Source organism: Etheostoma spectabile, chromosome 7 (genome assembly GCF_008692095.1).
Source record: "Etheostoma spectabile isolate EspeVRDwgs_2016 chromosome 7, UIUC_Espe_1.0, whole genome shotgun sequence".
NCBI lineage: Eukaryota > Metazoa > Chordata > Actinopteri > Perciformes > Percidae > Etheostoma > Etheostoma spectabile.
The window spans coordinates 10,102,496-10,121,317 of record NC_045739.1 but is presented as its reverse complement, the minus strand read 5'-3'; the positions used below and the strand labels follow the sequence as shown (position 1 = coordinate 10,121,317).

The window sequence follows — 18,822 nt, the reverse complement described above, 5'->3', positions numbered from 1 at the left end:
ATTTGGATGCTCAGTGCAGCATCTGAGGCAGTGGCTTGTAAATATACTACGATAGACGGACCAGTCTCTGATTGGTGAATCAATCGGGCTTCTGGCCAATCATGTCCCTCTCTGGGAGGGGAAACCCAGCGTCAACATAAACTGCCACTTGTTCGTTGTTTTCAGTTTTGCAATTGGCGCGATTTATCTGCTCTTACTACTGATGTTTTGTTCCAAGTTTTAAAGGAGTTACATTTCTCCTTCACTTACATGATTCTGGATTTTTTTCCTCTTGTCTTCCAGACATAAAGCGTGGAACCGGAATATTTTATTTTTTTATACATCCAACATTGGCTCCTCGGAGAACTACCTAAACCTATGTGATATGATAACACATAATCACTAAATATATTCGACATCAACATGATCCAGTGGGGAGTCATATTATTGTGTGGGACATTATCGTGGAGGCTACAAACAGCATCATCCCAAACCCATGAAGGTAGGGGGATTTATAAATCCATATTAGAAACCTTAGCCTGCTTTGATAATTCATTTCATAACAAGAGACTTAAACCAGAAACTGATTAGTTTTTGTTTTCTGCATAAATTTACCTTTTGCTTGGTACTCTTCAGCATTTGTCTGCCTTGAAAGGTCACAGCTTCTAACATGGTATCCAATTATATTTTGTGTAATATAATATAATATAATATCGTGGAATAGTTAACATCGATGCCAAATAGACTTGTAGGTGGTTAAGATTGTTACATCTTATAAACTGTTAGCACATTTTTCTTCTTTCCTTTAATCCTTTAATGCTGCAATATGTCAACATTTTATAATCTGATAGTGATGACTGGCAGCAACATTAATGCCCTGCTGCAGACAAAATAGCCTGCATGACCCCAGTTTTAAAAAGCTACTGAGTTCTTGGTCCAGACAGCTAGTTCTGTTTATGTTGATGAATGCAATCTGCAAATTATTTTGTTTTCATTGAAATCCTAAATTTTCTCATCAAACAGTAATTTAGTTATTTGGAATATGCAGGTGTTGTTGAGCATGTGTTTTGTGCATGCATGTGAGTTTTATTTGCCCTTATAGTCAGAAGGATCATACATCTCTCCCACATAAGCTGTGCATTCCACTTCTACTCTATGTTTACTCAAGAGGCCCACGCATAAACCAATGCATGAAGATATGGGTGCAATTTTCCATGAAAACACACACACAACAAGACTTAAATTTGTTTATGGAGATGATCCACTTTACGTAAGTGTAGCTGGGAGATTCTGGTTTATACATTGGCATGTTCCAATTGAAGACAGGAAATGTGACTTGTGTTGACGGCTGCAGCTGCCTCATCTTTGCATATAAAGGGCCAGCGCCACAAATTTTGTTGGTCAGGACGAGATGTTGTGCATGTTTCCCGATAATTCCATTCCCTCTGCCAGAAAGTCTTACTCACACACAGCTCATTGTCTGTTGGTATGATCTCAGCAACGCAGATCCCTCAGACACACACACACACACACACACACACACACACACACACACACACACACACACACACACACAGAAGCACTGTCTGTCACTGCATCACTCTTCAGTCACTGGGACACACTGTCCACATTTATAGCTTTATCACAATGAGGAACTTGTCTGAGAAAAGCCCCTCTCCCTCGACCCTCGGCCTCCACTCCATCAGCCCCAGGCCTGGAGTGCTCCATGTACCAGGGTTACAGCCTGCCTGTTTTACTGTGCTTCACATCAAACTCTCCAGTCAACATAGCGGCACACATAGTATCAGGAAGACTCACCAAGCCCTAAATACTGCAGAAACAAAATAGCCCAAACACTCAAATATTTACTTTGTATTTGTTCACCTTTAAAGGACTTGTGTGTTACACTTCCTATTCAACTGCATGGCTACTTTTTATCTTACCATTCCAAGCTGCCATTGGTTTCCATTCATTTCTTTATGGTATCAAAATAAATTAGCCGACAGATTTGGACTTTTTTCCTTTATTTGATAGGACAGGTGTAGATAGACAGGGAAGCAGGGAGCTAGAGGGGGGATGACATGCAGAAAGGGCCAAGGGTTGGAATCGAACACACCAGTCTAGTAAAGTCACAGCCTTTGCCCATATGGGGAGCGCACCGATGAGCTACCCCCTACCCCTGCTATTCTTAAAACTTGCTTACGTAAATTGTATAATGCATCACAGTCTGCATTAATCTTTGGTCAAAATCACGTAATAGTTGCGTTGTAACGTAGTGGATTATGTTACAGTGATAATGTAACTAACAATATACATAATACAGACTTGATGTCCACTCTGGTGAATTCCACAACTCAAAGGAGTTTGCTAATTGATTTTAAAGCATTACAGAAATGAACAGAAACCAGACAGGAAAAACACATTCAAAATGAATTTGCGAATATGTTAGCTGTGATGTAAAGTACATGTGTCTGTAGGACATAGGCGCTGTGAGAGATGGCTGCCTCTCCAGTAGCTCTCCAGTTTTAGCTCTCTTGCTAAAACGGATGGTGGAAAATTCAATTTCCTTGCGGGAGTCATCCCAAAAGAATTAATAAGGAAAAGTCTAAGTCTAAGTCTAAGTCTAAACATGCAAAACAACTGGCATGGTCCTTGAACATTAGCCTATAGTAAATAAAAGTGATGCATTGAGACACAACTCTCTTCACCGGTCCCTGATCCACCATTCGAGTGTACCCTGTTTTTGTCAAACATATCAATATGCGTCTCTTTTCCCTGTAAACGTTAGTGGTGTGTCTCGGTACTCAGAATGGACTGAGCTCCACCGGGTCTCAGGAGATTCAGTACAACCTGATTAAGGAACGGTATGATGGCTGCGAGATCATCATGGGAAACCTGGAGATCACTCAGATTGAGAGTAACTGGGACTTATCCTTCCTCAAGGTAAAAACACTGACCTTTTTCTCTCCCTTGTCTTTTACCTGATTTGTATGCACAATGTGTACAAGTGTACTCCTCTTTTCCCTCCAGACCATCCGCGAGGTGACAGGCTACGTCCTCATTGCAATGAACCACTTTCAGGAGATTCCTCTGGGACAGCTACGGGTTATCAGAGGAAACAGCCTTTATGAGAGACTCTTCGCTCTCTCTGTCTTAATAAACTATCCCAAAGACGGCTCCAATGGCCTGCGGCAGCTGGGGCTCACAAATCTGACAGGTGAAGAAGGTTGACCAATAAAACAGAAGCATGGACAAAAACTGTGTCCTACATGCAAGGTGTTCAATGGGCATCTCTGAGATCTGAGGCATTTAAAACTGTGAGAACAAAGACATTTAACACAATAGCACACAAAAATTGCATGTTGTGTAAGTTGTTGTGTAAAGTAACATAAAATGTGCCATTTTTTGGGCAGAAAAAGACCAATATGACAGTTACCCATTCTTTGAATGTGTGGCAGGACAAAATATTGGAAACATTTAGAGAAACTCTCAGTCTCAATGGATACTCATTGTCAGCTATTTCTCGGTGTCTTCTTAAATGCTGTAAAAACTAAAGGTGGAAATTTATGGCAGTGAGTGCGGGGATTCAGTTCCCCTCTTCCATTCCAAAAATCTCTGGCATAGCAGGTTATCCAATGTCTGTCTAAGAGACCTTTTTCACAGCAGGTATTTTGACTGAGCAGGAAAAACACAGTTGTTACTAATAACATTACTGAATCTACCAAGCATTGGAGCATTTTCCTTAAAACACCTGTAATATTCTCCCCTCAGTATCTCAAATATAAGATTTGTGACAAACAAAACAAAATGGTAGATTTACTGCCACTCAAAAAAACTTGAATGAAGAGCTGCTAAATATGCAGTTAATACTGCTACAAAATGAGTGAACCAGGCACATGCATAACGACGATAGACTTGAGCAAAGAAATTTTTTCTCCAAATCGTACAAATAAATATATAGTTTAGCGCAACTATTTTCTTTGCTTGTTTTTTCTTCAGACTCTTCAATACACAATCTTCAAATTCTACTGTAATTTGTGGATTGCAACAAGTGTTAGAGTAGAATCTGCCAAAGATACTCTCTCTCTCTCTCTCTCTCTCTTCTCTCTCTCTCTTCTCCCTCCCCCCTCTCTCTCTCTCTCTCTATTTATCTCTGCATTGTTTCTCACCTCAGATATCCTGGAGGGAGGAGTGCAGATTATCAACAACAAGTACCTGAGTTATGGTCCCTGGATCTTCTGGCAAGACATCATCAGGGACAACAGTGCTCCAATTGACATCCAGTACAATGGAGAGAGAGGTCGGTGTTGGGATAGTCCTAATTAGTACATCCCCAAATTATCTCTATCGCCTCTTTCTTATAAGTACTGCATGTCTTTTTGCTTTTAGGCCCATGCCACAAATCTTGTGGAAAATACGTCTGGGGGCCAAATAAGGACCAATGTCAGATATGTGAGTGTCAATGTTCTGTTTCCCGGATTTTCTGTCTTCTTCGCTCCTTCTTCTCCCCTGAATCTCTCTTCGTAGACAGAAATAAACAGAGACACAGAGAGAGAGGCACACACACACACACACACAAACACACACACACACACACACACACACACACACCACACACACACACACACACACACACACACACACACACACATGCACATTGTTGACCTCTGTTCAACCCATCTCTCCTGTGTGTCTTAGTGACTAAGACGGTGTGCGCACCACAGTGTAATGGCCGCTGTTTTGGCACGAGCCCCAGGGACTGCTGTCACATAGAATGTGCAGCGGGATGTAAGGGCCCTCTGGACGTGGACTGTTTTGTAAGTGTTCCATCTTTGACAAAATGAAGAGAAAGGCAGTCTCTTTGCAGACACTATACTGTAGATGTTTTATTTGTAACACAGGAGGCTAAAAAGAAGGGTTTTTCCCTCCAAACTGGAAATAAAGCCTCCTGTATGAAAAAAATACTGAGACTCGTAATTTTCAATTGTATGCTTCCAATCACATTCAATTTTGTTGTAATATACATACTTGAAAGTCAAAGGTGGATTTTATCCAATTAGAAACTATGCACACTCTTTTGATTTGAGCTAAATGCTAACTTTTAGTTAATGCACCAGTGTTAGCTAATCAGCTATTTTTATTTTTTACCTAGGATGCATGTCTTTATGGTGGGAAGAAACCCACACAAACATACAAATTCCACACAGAAAGGCCCAGAACAATCTGGATTCAAACCATGAACCTTCTTGCGGCAAGGCAGAAGTGCTAACCACTTAGCCACCATGCTGCCTAGGAGGACATTGTCAGGGATGTCAGTGGTTTTAAACCGATATCTCAATTTGTTAAATGTAAGTTAATATGTGTGCATGTTTCTGTGTACCTGTGTAGGCATGTCGTCATTTCAATGACTCTGGAGCCTGTGTACCCCAGTGTCCCCAAACGTTGATCTATAACAAGCAGACGTTTCAAATGGAGACCAACCCTAACGCCAAATATCAGTACGGATCCATCTGTGTCTCCCAATGTCCCAGTGAGTGGCCTGTGTTTGTTTGAGTGTTTGTGTGCTTTTATAGACCTGACATCTGCTGGGTCTTAAACATTGCCAGTGAGTCTTCTGTTTCCCCTGAAGAATATCAATAGTGGTTTTTTTTCTTTTGTTCACTTCGCAGCCCATTTTGTGGTGGATGGTAGCTCCTGTGTGAGTGTTTGTCCTTCAGACAAGATGGAGGTGGAGAGAGAAGGCCAGAGGCAGTGTGAGCTCTGCAGTGGACTCTGCCCCAAAGGTGGACAGTTTCAAAATACTTTTTTACTTACACTGCATTTATTTGTCAGTCATCAAAGCTAATGATGGCGTTTGGTTATCCTTTTAGTGTGTGAAGGCACGGGTGCTGAACACAGACAGACGGTGGACTCCAGCAACATCGACAGCTTCATCAACTGCACCAAGATCCAGGGCAGCCTTCACTTCCTGGTCACAGGGATTCTTGGGTAATTGTTTGCCCTGCCTGAAGGATCTCAGAGTGCAGTGTTGTCAGCATGTTCATATTGTGTGGTTTTATTCTTCATAGAGATGACTTCAAAAACATCCCGCCACTGGATGCCAAAAAGCTGGAAGTATTCAGCACCGTCAGAGAAATAACAGGTTTGCATTAAACTAATAATGGGTCACTATGCTTAAATACAGCACTGCATATTATAACAGACTTACATAACTTGAAAATATAAATACTATATAAAGCTTTTGGAAAAATTCAAAGCATGGAAGTAGGTTTTAAATTTTCATGTCCTTCCTTCCTGGTGACAATTGCTATCAATTCATCTTAAAATAACTTAAAAAGAATTTAGACTGCTCAATTTTCTCAAAGTTACATTCAGCCACATGAAAATACAGCTGCTTATAAATAAATTCAGTAATGAGAAATAAGTCTTGGATACATGATAACAGAGCGTGTGCTCTTGTTCTCTGCGCCGAATGCATTTATCCATCTAATGATCTTGAAAATTGTCATTACAGTATTGTGCAATATGCTATTAATGGTCTTAAACAATCAAAACTGTGTTTGATTATCAGATATCCTTAACATCCAGTCGTGGCCCAAAGAACTGAATGATCTGTCTGTTTTTTCGAGTCTCACCACCATTCAAGGGAGGTCGCTCTACAAGTAAGGGTGGTATACAAACACGGATGTTCATGTTTGTTAATGTGTCAGTTGGAGCCAGGAAAGTTGATGTACCCAAAAATTTAATCCGTAAAAAACAATAAATTTACCTGATGAAAAAACATTTTTTTCATATGGGAAGAACATGTACTAAAACAGTACTAAAGCCACTGTGATGTAATGTTAAACTCATATTAAACCTACTTTATGCCTCAGGCTGATTCTGATTCATGTGTTTCCGCATTAACTCATATTTATTTGTATTACATGTTAAGTGTGTTACATAACCATGTGTCATCACTGCTCTCTTACACACTCTACACCCTCCTATCTGCTCTAAACTGCTTTCTGTGTTAACACGTCATGATGAGCCCCAGTGCTTCCATGTGCTAACACCTTCTAACATCTCCCTTCTTTCTTTCTTTCTCTGTGCTTCACAGCTGTGAACAGGTATGGATGGTGTGTGTGTGTGTGTGTGTGTGTGTGTGTGCGTGTGCGTGCGTGTGATCCCTATAACGCAGTCCCCCAAGCGGCAACATGCCGTTTCGCTTGGAACTGAAACATTATTTCACTAATATTATTGTTATTATTAATGTTTTGTTTTTGTCTGTGAACTCCTCCATCCTTCAACCCTCCAACCAAAGGCGCTTTTCTTTGATGGTGATGCGCATCCACACTCTTACCTCACTGGGCCTGCGCTCTCTCCGGGAGATCAGTGACGGCAGTGTGTACATCAGTCAGAATGCCAACCTCTGTTACCACCACTCTGTAAAATGGGCACAGCTGTTTAGGGACCGCAGAATTCGAGTCAACAACCTCAACAACAACAGGCCGCTGGCAGAGTGTGGTAAGGCGAGACTGAACAAAACCTGTCCATGATCCAAATGAAACGTGTTTTCTTTTGTTTTTCTTTGTTCCAAAGAAACTACACTATACACTTTTATCAATCAATATGTTAATATATTATACTATTATACATCATCTTCTTCTTCAATCTCGGGATGTTTTTCTCACATTGTTGTGTGTGCAGTTGCAGAGGGCCATGTGTGTGACCCGCTTTGTTCAGACTCAGGTTGCTGGGGCCCAGGGCCCGAGCAGTGTCTCTCCTGTAGGAACTACAGTCGAGACGGCACATGTGTGGGCAGCTGTAATTTCCACACTGGGTTAGTAGATACATGTACAGAATGTGTTGATATTCTTACCGATGTTGAATTTATTCATTTTATCTCACTATATTTTTTGAATATTGTGTCCCCAGAACTCCACGGGAATTTGCAGAACTAAATGGCGAGTGTGTTGCCTGTCATCCAGAGTGTAAGCCTCAAAGTGGGAAAGCCAGCTGTACTGGACTGGTAATCACTTTATTTGATAGTAAACTGTGGTGCAATGTCTTTTTATGAATTTACGCTTGCATTTACACACTCATAATATGTTTTTGGGGGGGCAAGACTCAACAAAAACTTTTAAAACATGTCCAACTACAATGGTTTTGTGTCTCAATGTAGTCAGATTTCACAGTCTACAGTACAAGGGTGTAATTTCCACTGGGGATAGGAGGTCATGTCAACCTCAAACACCCTCAAAATCCTATATCTCCCCCCCCTCCCCCCTTTTTTTACAGTTTCAGTTTGTTTTACTGTCCCCACCCCTGAACCCAAGCGTACACCCTTGATACAGTAATATTAATGCTGTCTAGACACAATGTATGTTTGCCCTGCATTAGAAGAACATTGCAATGCTGACTATCCATTGAAATAAATTGGATTTGTATCTCTCAAACAACGTTAAACTTTTGCTGCGCTTCTGCCCAAAGCTGCAACAAATCTCAACAAAATGCTGACGTGGTCCCTGCTTTCTACTTTGAGGAAATTGTGTTTTGGCTATCTGCCACTCCTTGCCAATTATATTAAAATGTATAATAAAAGTCATATACAGTACCTAATGGTCTAAATCATGTATTCGGGGTTGAAATCTACACAAAGGCAGTTTCTTGCACTACCTTAGTTCATTGCAGGTTTGAATGCATCCTATGGAGTTTTATAAGATCTCTCTCTGTTTTCATGTCGCCCTTATTTTCTGCCTTCCTCTCTTTCTTTGGTAGGGTGCAGACAAGTGTGTTGCATGTGCCAACCTGCGGGATGGTCCTTACTGCATGTCCTCTTGTCCCACTGGGGTGAACGATGGACTGAGGGGACTGATCTTTAAATACCCCAACAGGGAAAGTCACTGTGAGCCATGTCACCACAACTGCACACAGGGGTGAGACTGGACTTAAAGCATAAATGTGTATTTTCACTTGTTCATCTGTAGATGTCTAACAATTTTCAAATCAATTATGTGTTAATCTGTTACAGATGCTCAGGCCCAGGATTAAATGATTGTTTGGAGGCAGCCAGGCTGGCAGTTAGCACGTAAGTGTTTCCCCCTGCTGGTGAATATGAAACACTACACTGCAGTCAACATTTATGATCAATCCACAACTCGTGGTGCCAATTTTGTCAGATCTTTTATTATGATACTGAAAATAGAAATTAAAACTGGACACCAAAGTATTTTTTTCTAAAAACAAAGATGTAAAGATCATATTATGAACCTAAATGACCCTTTTTTCTTCTGTCCATCACTTCCATCTTCTCTGCCAACAGAGCAGGGTGGTAAAATTAAACTCTGCAGTCCTATTATTCCTTCTGTTTTTCCTAATATTTCTTTATACAGTTATGTAAAACTATGCAAAACCTTTTTTTAACATTTCTATCCTTTGCATATGTTATAATTCCCATATCTCATTTGAGTGCTGTCAGCTAAAGTGCTCATGCCTGTGCTCTATGACATCATTACTGAGAAGTCATTATATCCTATAGAATTCATACACAAAACTAATGTATAAATTATGATGCAAATTTCAAGTAATAGATGCCACACATAACACAACAACAAATGGCTTTAACCATTTGATAAAAGGATTAAAAGGATTTAACAAATAAAATATTATCCTGTTGAACATTATTTGTTCCATGCAAAATTTCTTAGCCATGCACCACGTCACTATTTTGCTTTATATCGTGATTTATGAATGTGAATATTTGGTACTATTTCTAATATTTCCACCTTGTATGCCCACATTAGCATCTCTCTCTGCTTCACTCTGCAGTGGTCAGATCACAGGCATAGCTTTAGGTGTCCCGGCTGGCTTGATTTTCTGCCTAGTGTTGTTTTTCTTGGGCGTGCTGTACCAACGAGGCCTGGCCATTCGCCGCAAGAGAGCCATGAGGAGGTACCTGGAGAGTGGAGAGGTAAGACTTTAGGGACCATCTAACCTTGTGAGCTGCCTTTGCTTTGCTTTGATTGCTACATGCATTTGTTTTCAAAGAGAGATAAAAATCCTCTAGGAATTATTTTTGTTTTTTTGGCAGAACTTTGAGCTACTTGGTCCCGGAGAGAAAGGAACCAAGGTTCATGCACGCATCCTTAGGCCCTCTGAGTTGAAAAAAATCAAACCCCTTGGCTTGGGAGTTTTTGGCACAATTCACAAGGTATTCATTAACCTCTTTGTCTTTTTGCACATCCACTAATTATTCACTGATGAATGTGCTGTTACAGTTTTAGTGTGAGACATGTGAACTGATGTAACTGCTGCTGCACATGTAATTGTGTTTAAGGGGTGTTGGACTCCGGAGGGAGAGACAGTGAAGATCCCTGTGGCCATTAAGACCATTCAGGATACCTCAGGCCGACCGACCTTCACTGAGATCACCGATGTGAGAATCAGAGCTCCTTACACTCTTTAGAGAAGTTATAACATCACAGAAATAGCAATTGATGTGACATTCGTATAACATTTCATAGAAAAAAACACCAAGGAACAGTAAATGTATCACATTGTCAAAAATGTAAAAAGAGTTTTTCAATTTGCTTTCTGTGTAGCATATGCTGTCCATGGGAAGCCTGGACCATCCTTACATTGTTAGGCTGCTAGGCATTTGCCCAGGTCCCAGTCTGCAACTGGTGACCCAGCTTAGTCCACAGGGCTCCTTACTGGAGCACATCAGGCACCATAAGAACAGCCTGGACCCCCAGCGCCTGCTCAACTGGTGTGTGCAGATTGCTAAAGTGAGTGATGCATGAATTACAGAATTGTTTGAGGAACCAAATGTTATGTTTAAGCTCCCAGAATATATATGGTACATACTGTATATATGTTTGTGTCTCAGGGTATGTACTACCTGGAGGAGCACTGCATGGTCCACAGGAACCTAGCTGCCCGCAACATCCTGCTGAAGAACGACTACCAGGTCCAGATCTCTGACTATGGTGTAGCAGACCTCCTTTATCCTGACGACAAGAAATATGTCTACACCAACACCAAGGTTGTAATGACTCATTCAGTTTGAGAAATGCTTTGAGTTGTAAACGTTTTTTTTTTAACTGTCTCTTGGAAACAAAACCAATGGCTTGTCTGCAATTTGTCTCTTAATCCAGACACCCATAAAATGGATGGCACTGGAAAGCATTTTGTTTCAAAGATATACGCATCAAAGTGATGTTTGGAGTTATGGTAAGAGTCTGTGTGTTTGTTCTGTCAGTGTGTGTTGTGTTATGTAGTATTCACCAAAAAAATTACTTTTGGCAGGGAGCTTTTAAATGTGGCGTCTCTCCCTTCCCGGACAGGGGTGACAGTGTGGGAGATGATGTCATTTGGGGCGGAGCCGTATGCATGCGTGCAGCCTCAGGAGGTGCCGAGCCTGCTGGAGAAGGGCGAACGACTGTCTCAGCCCCACATCTGTACTATAGACGTCTACATGGTGATGGTTAAATGTGAGTGTGATAAAACATTGCAACCTGTATGCACAAACACGCAAATACATGATCTAAAATGTTTTACTTATTCTCTTTAGGCTGGATGATTGATGAAAATATAAGGCCAACCTTCAAAGAGCTGGCTAGTGACTTTACTCGCATGGCGAGAGACCCACCTAGGTACCTTGTCATCAAGGTGAGATTATCATTGTCATTTATCTTACAGCTGTTTACTTAAACCAGGGGTCTTGAATATTTTTTAAGCCAAGGGCCCCTTAACTGAAAGAGAGAGAGAGCAGGGACCCCTTACTACACATGCTGGATAAAATGAAGTTGCATAATAAACTGTGTCTACAATGCCGTAGCCTTTATACATACCTTTGTCGCATAAAATACTAAGCTATTAAAATAGCCTTATAATTGCTGGCATGGTTTTATAAATCATGTTTTAATGTTAAAACAAACATGTGGCACAGTGAATCCTTAGGATTAAATGTATCTGTGGGCTGCCTTAGTGACCACCTAGGCCAGTAAAAGTGGGGATTTATATTAATATGTTGGATTCATGGTAAGACTTTTATATTTCTAGGGGTCCCGGACAGACTGTTGAAGATCCCTGACATAAACTTTAAACCTTATACTTCCATGTATTTCTGTAGTTGGAAGGGGAAGAAGCTGACCTAGTAGAGATGCATCGAAGAGAATCAGAGCGAGGGCTTCTGGGGACAGATTTTGAAGACCAGGATGAGGAGGGACTAGAGGATGGTTTTACTACTCCTCCTCTCCAACACTCTCCATCTTGGAGTTTGTCCCGTTCACGTATTAATTCATACAGGGTAATGAAATACACCTTTTATTTGATACTCTTTTGGGTCCACTGGGACTAGATCAGAGGCAAGGGAAACCAGCACATAACATTTTCCTTCCCGGATTTGTAGAGTGGTACCTCACAGGCCGGACCCATTGGATACCTGCCAATGACCCCCAGTCCTGTCGACAGCATCCGCCAGGTGATACAGACTTCCATATCCACACAAATGCATGCAAACAAACACATTCCCATCCTGTAATTGCACATATGATGCAGTGAATACATTTAGCTGTACCTCTTCATGTATTCATGTATTTGCCTTTCTGTTTTAGCTGTGGCTTCAGAGGTCTCGACTAAGCTCAGTGCGGACGCTGCCCGAGGGGTTAGAATTCAGGGGGGGTGGCAGAGATGCCGAGTTGCATGAGGAAGGTTTACAGACTGGGAGTCTTCACAGGGCCAGGTTTGGCTCAGAGAGGGGAACTCCCCATCTATCCATCCCCCAGCATAGGAAACTTTCAACGGCATCAAGTCCGTCCTCGTATAAGGTGTGGACGGCAGAGGAAGAGGAGGAGGTGGACCACTATGGCTATGTCCTGGCTGGGTCACCTGTCACTCCAGAGAGAGGTAAATTACCAGCACTAAGATGGGAGCGTGCTGACTGATCATTTTATTTGTTTGACTGTTTGGAAAATAATTGGTACATTAAATAGCATAAATATTAATCAAGGCTTTCTTCCCCTTATATTCTTCCTTTTACACATTCTGTCACGGCTCACAGCCTGTAGAGTCCCTCATTCTGGGAAAAGACACTCAAGACTTAAGAATAATCAATCGCTTGTGGTGATAAATGCCTTCCAGGAGTATGAAATCATGAGCAAAGAGTCTGGTGTTCCTCTTTGCTCTACCAGCAGTGTCTTATCAAAGGCCAATTTTGTGGCAGTTCGTTGTAAAACATCACCTTTACCCTCACCAACCTTCATGGCTCCGTTACCTGTAGAGGACACAGCACATGTGGATACTCTGACACCGATCTCAGCTGGAAGGAGTGAAAAAGTAGGTGAGGCTTGTGAAGGAAGTATTGCAGAACAGAGAGACTCCACAGAGAAACTTCAGCTCAATGGGGACTCTGATAGAGGGATCAGAGCTGCGGATGACCAAGGACAGGCAGCCCAAGGGATGGGAAGGTATGAATACATGGATATCAGGCGATCCGACTCTGTGGAGGCAGAGGATGCAGCATGGGAGAGACGTGGGAGTCAAACATCTGTAAAGAGTTCGACAGAAGGAAAGGAAACAGACCAAATAGAGGAGGTGTTGAAAAAAGAGCTTGAGGAGGAAGAGGAAGAAGAAGAGAAGTACCACAACACAAATAAACAACCTGCACTTCAGGGGAATTTGAGTATTATGCTCATGCCTAAGCCAGATGTGCACACATCTGGGGGAGAAATGGTGGAGGAGTATGAGGAGATGACCAGATTTGGAGTGGTGCCCAGTGGGTGGGAGCAGGCAGACTACCAGAACCTCCCCGTGAAGGGGGGGGCTGTTTCTGAGGAGATGGGCAGTGACAGGTGTGCAGGGATCGGGGGATACATCAAGGTGTGTGCTGGTATGGGGGAGCATGGCAGCAAAACATCATTTGACAACCCAGACTACTGGCACAGCAGACTGTTCCTCAAGCCAGATGCTGTACGCACCTAATAATGCAGACTGGGACAGAGACATATAGGAACGATTACTTTTGTTCCTGTCATAAAATTGGGTAGTTTTGTAAAGTTTTCATCAATCCAGCGTCCAACAAACTTTAAGAGATAAAAGTGATAAAAGAAATACACCCTTAAGTCTTTTCCCACTGTTTTATGCAGTAGCTTAAAACAACTGTGAGTTGTTAGAACTATCAAACAAACTTAAAGCAGGCACTCTAAAGTGTATTGTAAGCATTTCTTGCTTAACGGCTCCCTTACAACCATTGACATTACATGTGTTTGTGACAATAAAATGAGTTGACCATGTCCTATTTCTGTAGAGCAGTCTTTTTTTTGTATGATTTGCTATATATTAATTAGTAGTCTGTATAAATGAATAAATGCAGTTATTTTGCAAATATGGAATTTATTGTGTCAGTGATGCATATTGCTTTAGTGTGTTTATTAAATAAAGTAATAAATACCGACTTGATATTGATTCACTTGTTTCTTTTTGGGTCATACCTTTATAATAATAATACATACATACATACATATATAGCCTACATACATACATACATACATACATACATGCACGCTCATAGCGTGGATGTATAATTAGGTTATATTCCTATTATCCATCCACAGCAGAAATGAGATGGAGGCATGTGAACGTATCGGTTACGCACTCGCGCGCGATTTGGTCAGAGGCCGATCAGAGATGACGAGAGAAGTGAGACACTTTCTCCTGCATTCTTCCGTTTTCGTTAAAAACAAGTTATATGGCTAAAGGGTTAAGCACAACCTATTCTGTAAATTAGTTTAAAGGATTTAGGAAGTTATTTTGACATGTGCTTAGATGAGAGATGCAATAATGTACTATACTATGTACTATACTTTCGTAGTCATTATAGTGTGAGACTGTATCCTAAAACGAACAGGTTTGTACTTTTCATGTCTATATTTTCTCAATTTCCAAATCTTTCGCATCCTCATTATTTCTATTTTGTCTCTGAAACAAGACTTACATAGTGTATCCACTTACTGTCCCCTTAATTTAATAATCTTTGGTTTCTGCAAGCCTTTTTTTTTTTTCACAAACGTAACAAAGAAAGAATGTATAAAAACTGTATACCCGCAGATTACCCTGTTGGCTACATCGACTGTATTTAAATAGGTTGGATATGAATCAGGCACTAATTGCCAAGGACGAATTTAAAATATGACCCTTACCTTTTCGGGTTGTAACACTTGGTTGTAACAGTTGTGGACAACGCACAGAGCTAGCTAAGCGGTGAACTATCTTGACTGCGGGGTGTGTCTTTGTCAGCAGGCGGGATCTAGAGACCGTAGCTGTCTACCGAAGTCGGGCGGGCCGGCGCAGAGAGTAGCGTGGTCCATCCTGTGACTGACTGACACACGCCTGGGAAAAAGTTACTCTTAGTTCGTGGACACACTGCCAACATGTCTGGAGATGACGAGACACAAGAGCAGACCATCGCCGATGACTTGGTGGTCACCAAGTATAAGATGGGGGCCGAGATTGCGAATCGTAAGTGAAATGCAGTTATAACGTGCCGTTTTGACTCCATCCAGAAGTATCAGGATCAGTCTGTTAGCTAGCAATGTCAGCTAGCTAGCGTTAGTACACAGGCAGCAGCTGTGCCATGTGCCGCAGCAGTGCCAACGGTAGAGCATATTAGAAAGCGGGCCTTTGTTTAACATAAATGAAACATACCGCTTGCTATATATTTAGACCGAGGTTTTCTTTGTCGCACGACCCGTTGCTGTCACATTAGCATGGTGAGCTCTGTACGTAGCCGTCGTTATGTGGCTGAGCTAACGTTACTTTACTAGCAAGCGTTAGCTAGCTGCAACTGCTAACGTTAAGATAACGGATAACAATGACAAGTGCAAAATTGAAAGCCAATATGGGGTTGTTCATAGACTGAGTAGACGACACTTAAATGTAACTTTGAGCCTACAGCTTATTCAAGTCGAGACAAAAAAAAATATGTAAGAGTCTTAAAATCAGATTTGTCCAAAGTGGGGTCATTTAAAGTAACGTTAAGCAGATGCTAGTAACTCAGCAATGTCAATGTAACGTCACGTGTAAGTTATTTATTGAACCTTTGGAGAATAAATCAAAAACACAGACTCATTGTTAAGTCGCCAACATGAATCGTAAACTTTACATGCTGCTATTACTTGTGGTGGAAGTATACTACGCAATAAATTATTAAAGGCCACATGCACACAACAGAATTAGTGTGATGCCATAATTAGCTTATTAATTCGTTTTTAATGTACTGTAACATTAAATACAATCTAAATCTATCAAACATAAATGCATCAAAAGTTAGTTTGCACCGGTATTTTCTGTATAATGATAGGGATAATAAAGTTGTATACTATTTTACAAGTATAAGTTTCTATTTTTTCATTTTAATTTATCCTGGGAAGGCTTGCTAAGCACAGACATGCTTTTTCAACAGAGCACATCTTAACACTCTTAGGTTACACTCACTCACACCTGTCAGTTGTCCAGATCAACCACAGTCTTTGTTTGACCATAATTCATTTGCCAGTCGGGTTTACATCAATTTGTGGTTTTGTTTTGTAGCTTATCACAGCTGACCCACGTATTTGAAGTTAAGATATCTAATTTACTACTTGCATTATGCTCTTTCAAGCTGATAAACAGCTGTCAGACAAGCTGTAGGATGTTTATCTTCTACTTAATGTAACATCAGCTTAGTCTAAATCAAATAAGTTGTTGACAGTATAATATGTTGTCAACACTCACAAGCTATCAACTGAGCCTTGAACAGTGAGCATGAGTCGGTCTTTGTGTTACTGTTGACCAAACTATCCATCCTATCTATCCACAGTAGTGGAAGCCTGGCACCTGTTTATTTAATCAGAAAAATGTACAAACTGTAATAGTGCTGAAATGATTAGATGATCAGTTGTCTGAATGGACAGTCAATAGATGGTTTTTGGACTAGGGATTAGACAAAAACTTAGGGGGCTTTCACACCTCATTTAGTTTGGTTGAATCACACTAGAGTTCGTTCTCCTCATTGGTGCGGTTCTTTTGGGCAGGTGTGAATACAGCAATGTCACTCGGATGCGCAAAAGCAGACCAAACAAGAACAAGCAAACTGTAGCAGCGTGCAATGTTTCTCTCACAGAACGACTGCGATCAAGCTTGCCATCACTTGCATTTCCGCAGTCAAACCGTGGCTAAAGTTGGAAATAGACGCCAGCAGAGTGAAACAATGTCTGAAAAGTTATTTACATGAAATGAGCTGGTTTGACCATGGAGATGCAAGAAATGTGCACTAGTCAAGAACACAGTATCTTCTTCCTGTATTTACTTTCTTGCTCCCGCCCCAGACACATCTGACCAAAAATCGCTGTAGTGATGCACTTTGCCAGGATTGCTTGGATTTTTCTTTCTGTAAAAATGAAAGCAAACCAAGGGGAAAATGCTCTACGTTACCAAACTCATCCAATGATTGGGTCCAGAGCAAACAAACTATAGGTGTAAAAACTCCCTAAAAGATAGCCCCTTACAACATTTGGGAAATTTTATTGTGCTTTTTTCACTATTTTCTGACATTTTATGGAACAAAAGTAATGGTTAGTTGCAGCCCAGCACTATATACCCTCTGTTACTGACCTAGCATTTCAACTACATCAGGGCTTATTGTATCTCTTTTCTTGCAGAGGCTCTGAAGACAGTGGTTGGGGCAGGTATGGCAGGAGTCTCCGTGCTCAGTTTGTGTGAAAAGGGAGATGCCTTCATCATGGCAGAAACTGGGAAAATCTTCAAGAAGGAAAAAGACATGAAGAAAGGTAAGTCTTTAGTTGCATTTCTTTTTTATGTTTTTTAGGCCTTTTTATTGACAGGACAGCTGAAGAAAGTAAAGGGGAGAGAGAGGGGGAATGAGATGCAGCAAAGGGCCGCAGGTCCGAGTTGAACCCGGGCCCGCTGTGTCAAGGAGTAAACCTCTATATATGGGCGCCCGCTCTACTACCTGTGCTATCCGGGTGCCCGTCTTTAGTTGCATTTCATCAGTCGTCGTCACAGTCTCTGACTCCCTCATTCACTCTTTCTTTTGCAGGTATCGCTTTTCCTACTTGTGTTTCAGTTAATAACTGTGTATGCCACCACTCCCCTCTGAGGAGCGACTCTGACGTCATACTGAAGGATGGGGACATGGTCAAAATGTAAGCTGCCAAATTTATACATGTCCATCCTGTGTACTCGAAAAATTATAGTATAAATTTATTTGCAGTTCAGACTTTCTTACGTGTCATCCTGTTCCGTTTGTTCACAGTGATCTGGGTGTTCATGTTGATGGCTTCATCTCCAATGTGGCTCACAGCTTTGTTGTCGGAGTGACCAAGGTATGACATCACTGTTGAATTATACCTGTGCTTACCTTATTGGTTTATTCTCAAGAACCATGATTTGTAATGTAATTAACTTGATTACTGGTAGTTGCGCCATCAATGGCTAGCTATACTTTATTTTGTCCCTTGTAACTTTCCTCCTGTTTCACTTCAGGACAACCCACTGACCGGACGGAAGGCTGACGTTATCGTAGCAGCTCACCTCTGTGCTGAGGCTGCTCTGCGTCTTGTTAAGCCAGGAAACCAGGTAACACTCCGAACCTGACCACTGCCTAGAGCGACGGCATCAATGTACACACCTCGTCTAACAAACATCATTATGTCTCTTTTCTGTCAGAACACACAGGTCACAGAAGCTTGGAACAAGATTGCAAAGTCATTCAAGTGCTCCCCTATTGAAGGTGAGTGATTGTGAACATTTGGCACCTTCAAGCTCTGTGATTTCAATGATATACATATTCTGAATGTAATT

At 41.3% G+C, this 18,822-nt stretch overlaps 2 protein-coding genes across 2 annotated transcripts in view; both read left to right on the top strand.

Annotated features, from left to right (window-relative positions):
- The first annotated feature begins 148 nt into the window (after positions 1-148).
- Positions 149-14,260, top strand: erbb3b (erb-b2 receptor tyrosine kinase 3b). Its single transcript, XM_032520345.1, has 28 exons — positions 149-481; positions 2,768-2,922; positions 3,010-3,196; positions 4,154-4,279; positions 4,369-4,431; positions 4,678-4,796; positions 5,368-5,509; positions 5,649-5,762; positions 5,850-5,967; positions 6,048-6,121; positions 6,551-6,641; positions 7,283-7,485; positions 7,669-7,801; positions 7,897-7,990; positions 8,740-8,897; positions 8,993-9,049; positions 9,790-9,931; positions 10,052-10,171; positions 10,298-10,396; positions 10,563-10,748; positions 10,850-11,005; positions 11,118-11,193; positions 11,307-11,453; positions 11,534-11,631; positions 12,095-12,271; positions 12,374-12,445; positions 12,579-12,870; positions 13,025-14,260. The coding sequence occupies exons 1-28, from the start codon at positions 403-405 to the stop codon at positions 13,942-13,944; spliced, it is 4,398 nt and encodes a 1,465-aa protein (XP_032376236.1). The 5' UTR covers positions 149-402; the 3' UTR covers positions 13,945-14,260.
- Positions 14,261-15,255: 995 nt separating this feature from the next.
- The window catches only part of pa2g4b (proliferation-associated 2G4, b), a 6,385-nt gene continuing 2,818 nt past the window's right edge, over positions 15,256-18,822 (top strand). Inside the window, exons 1-6 of the mRNA XM_032520347.1 lie at positions 15,256-15,480; positions 17,661-17,789; positions 18,059-18,164; positions 18,275-18,344; positions 18,505-18,597; positions 18,688-18,751. Of these exons, the coding sequence (XP_032376238.1) occupies positions 15,393-15,480; positions 17,661-17,789; positions 18,059-18,164; positions 18,275-18,344; positions 18,505-18,597; positions 18,688-18,751 (550 nt within the window). The 5' untranslated portion in view covers positions 15,256-15,392. The remainder of the gene's footprint in view (positions 15,481-17,660; positions 17,790-18,058; positions 18,165-18,274; positions 18,345-18,504; positions 18,598-18,687; positions 18,752-18,822) is intronic.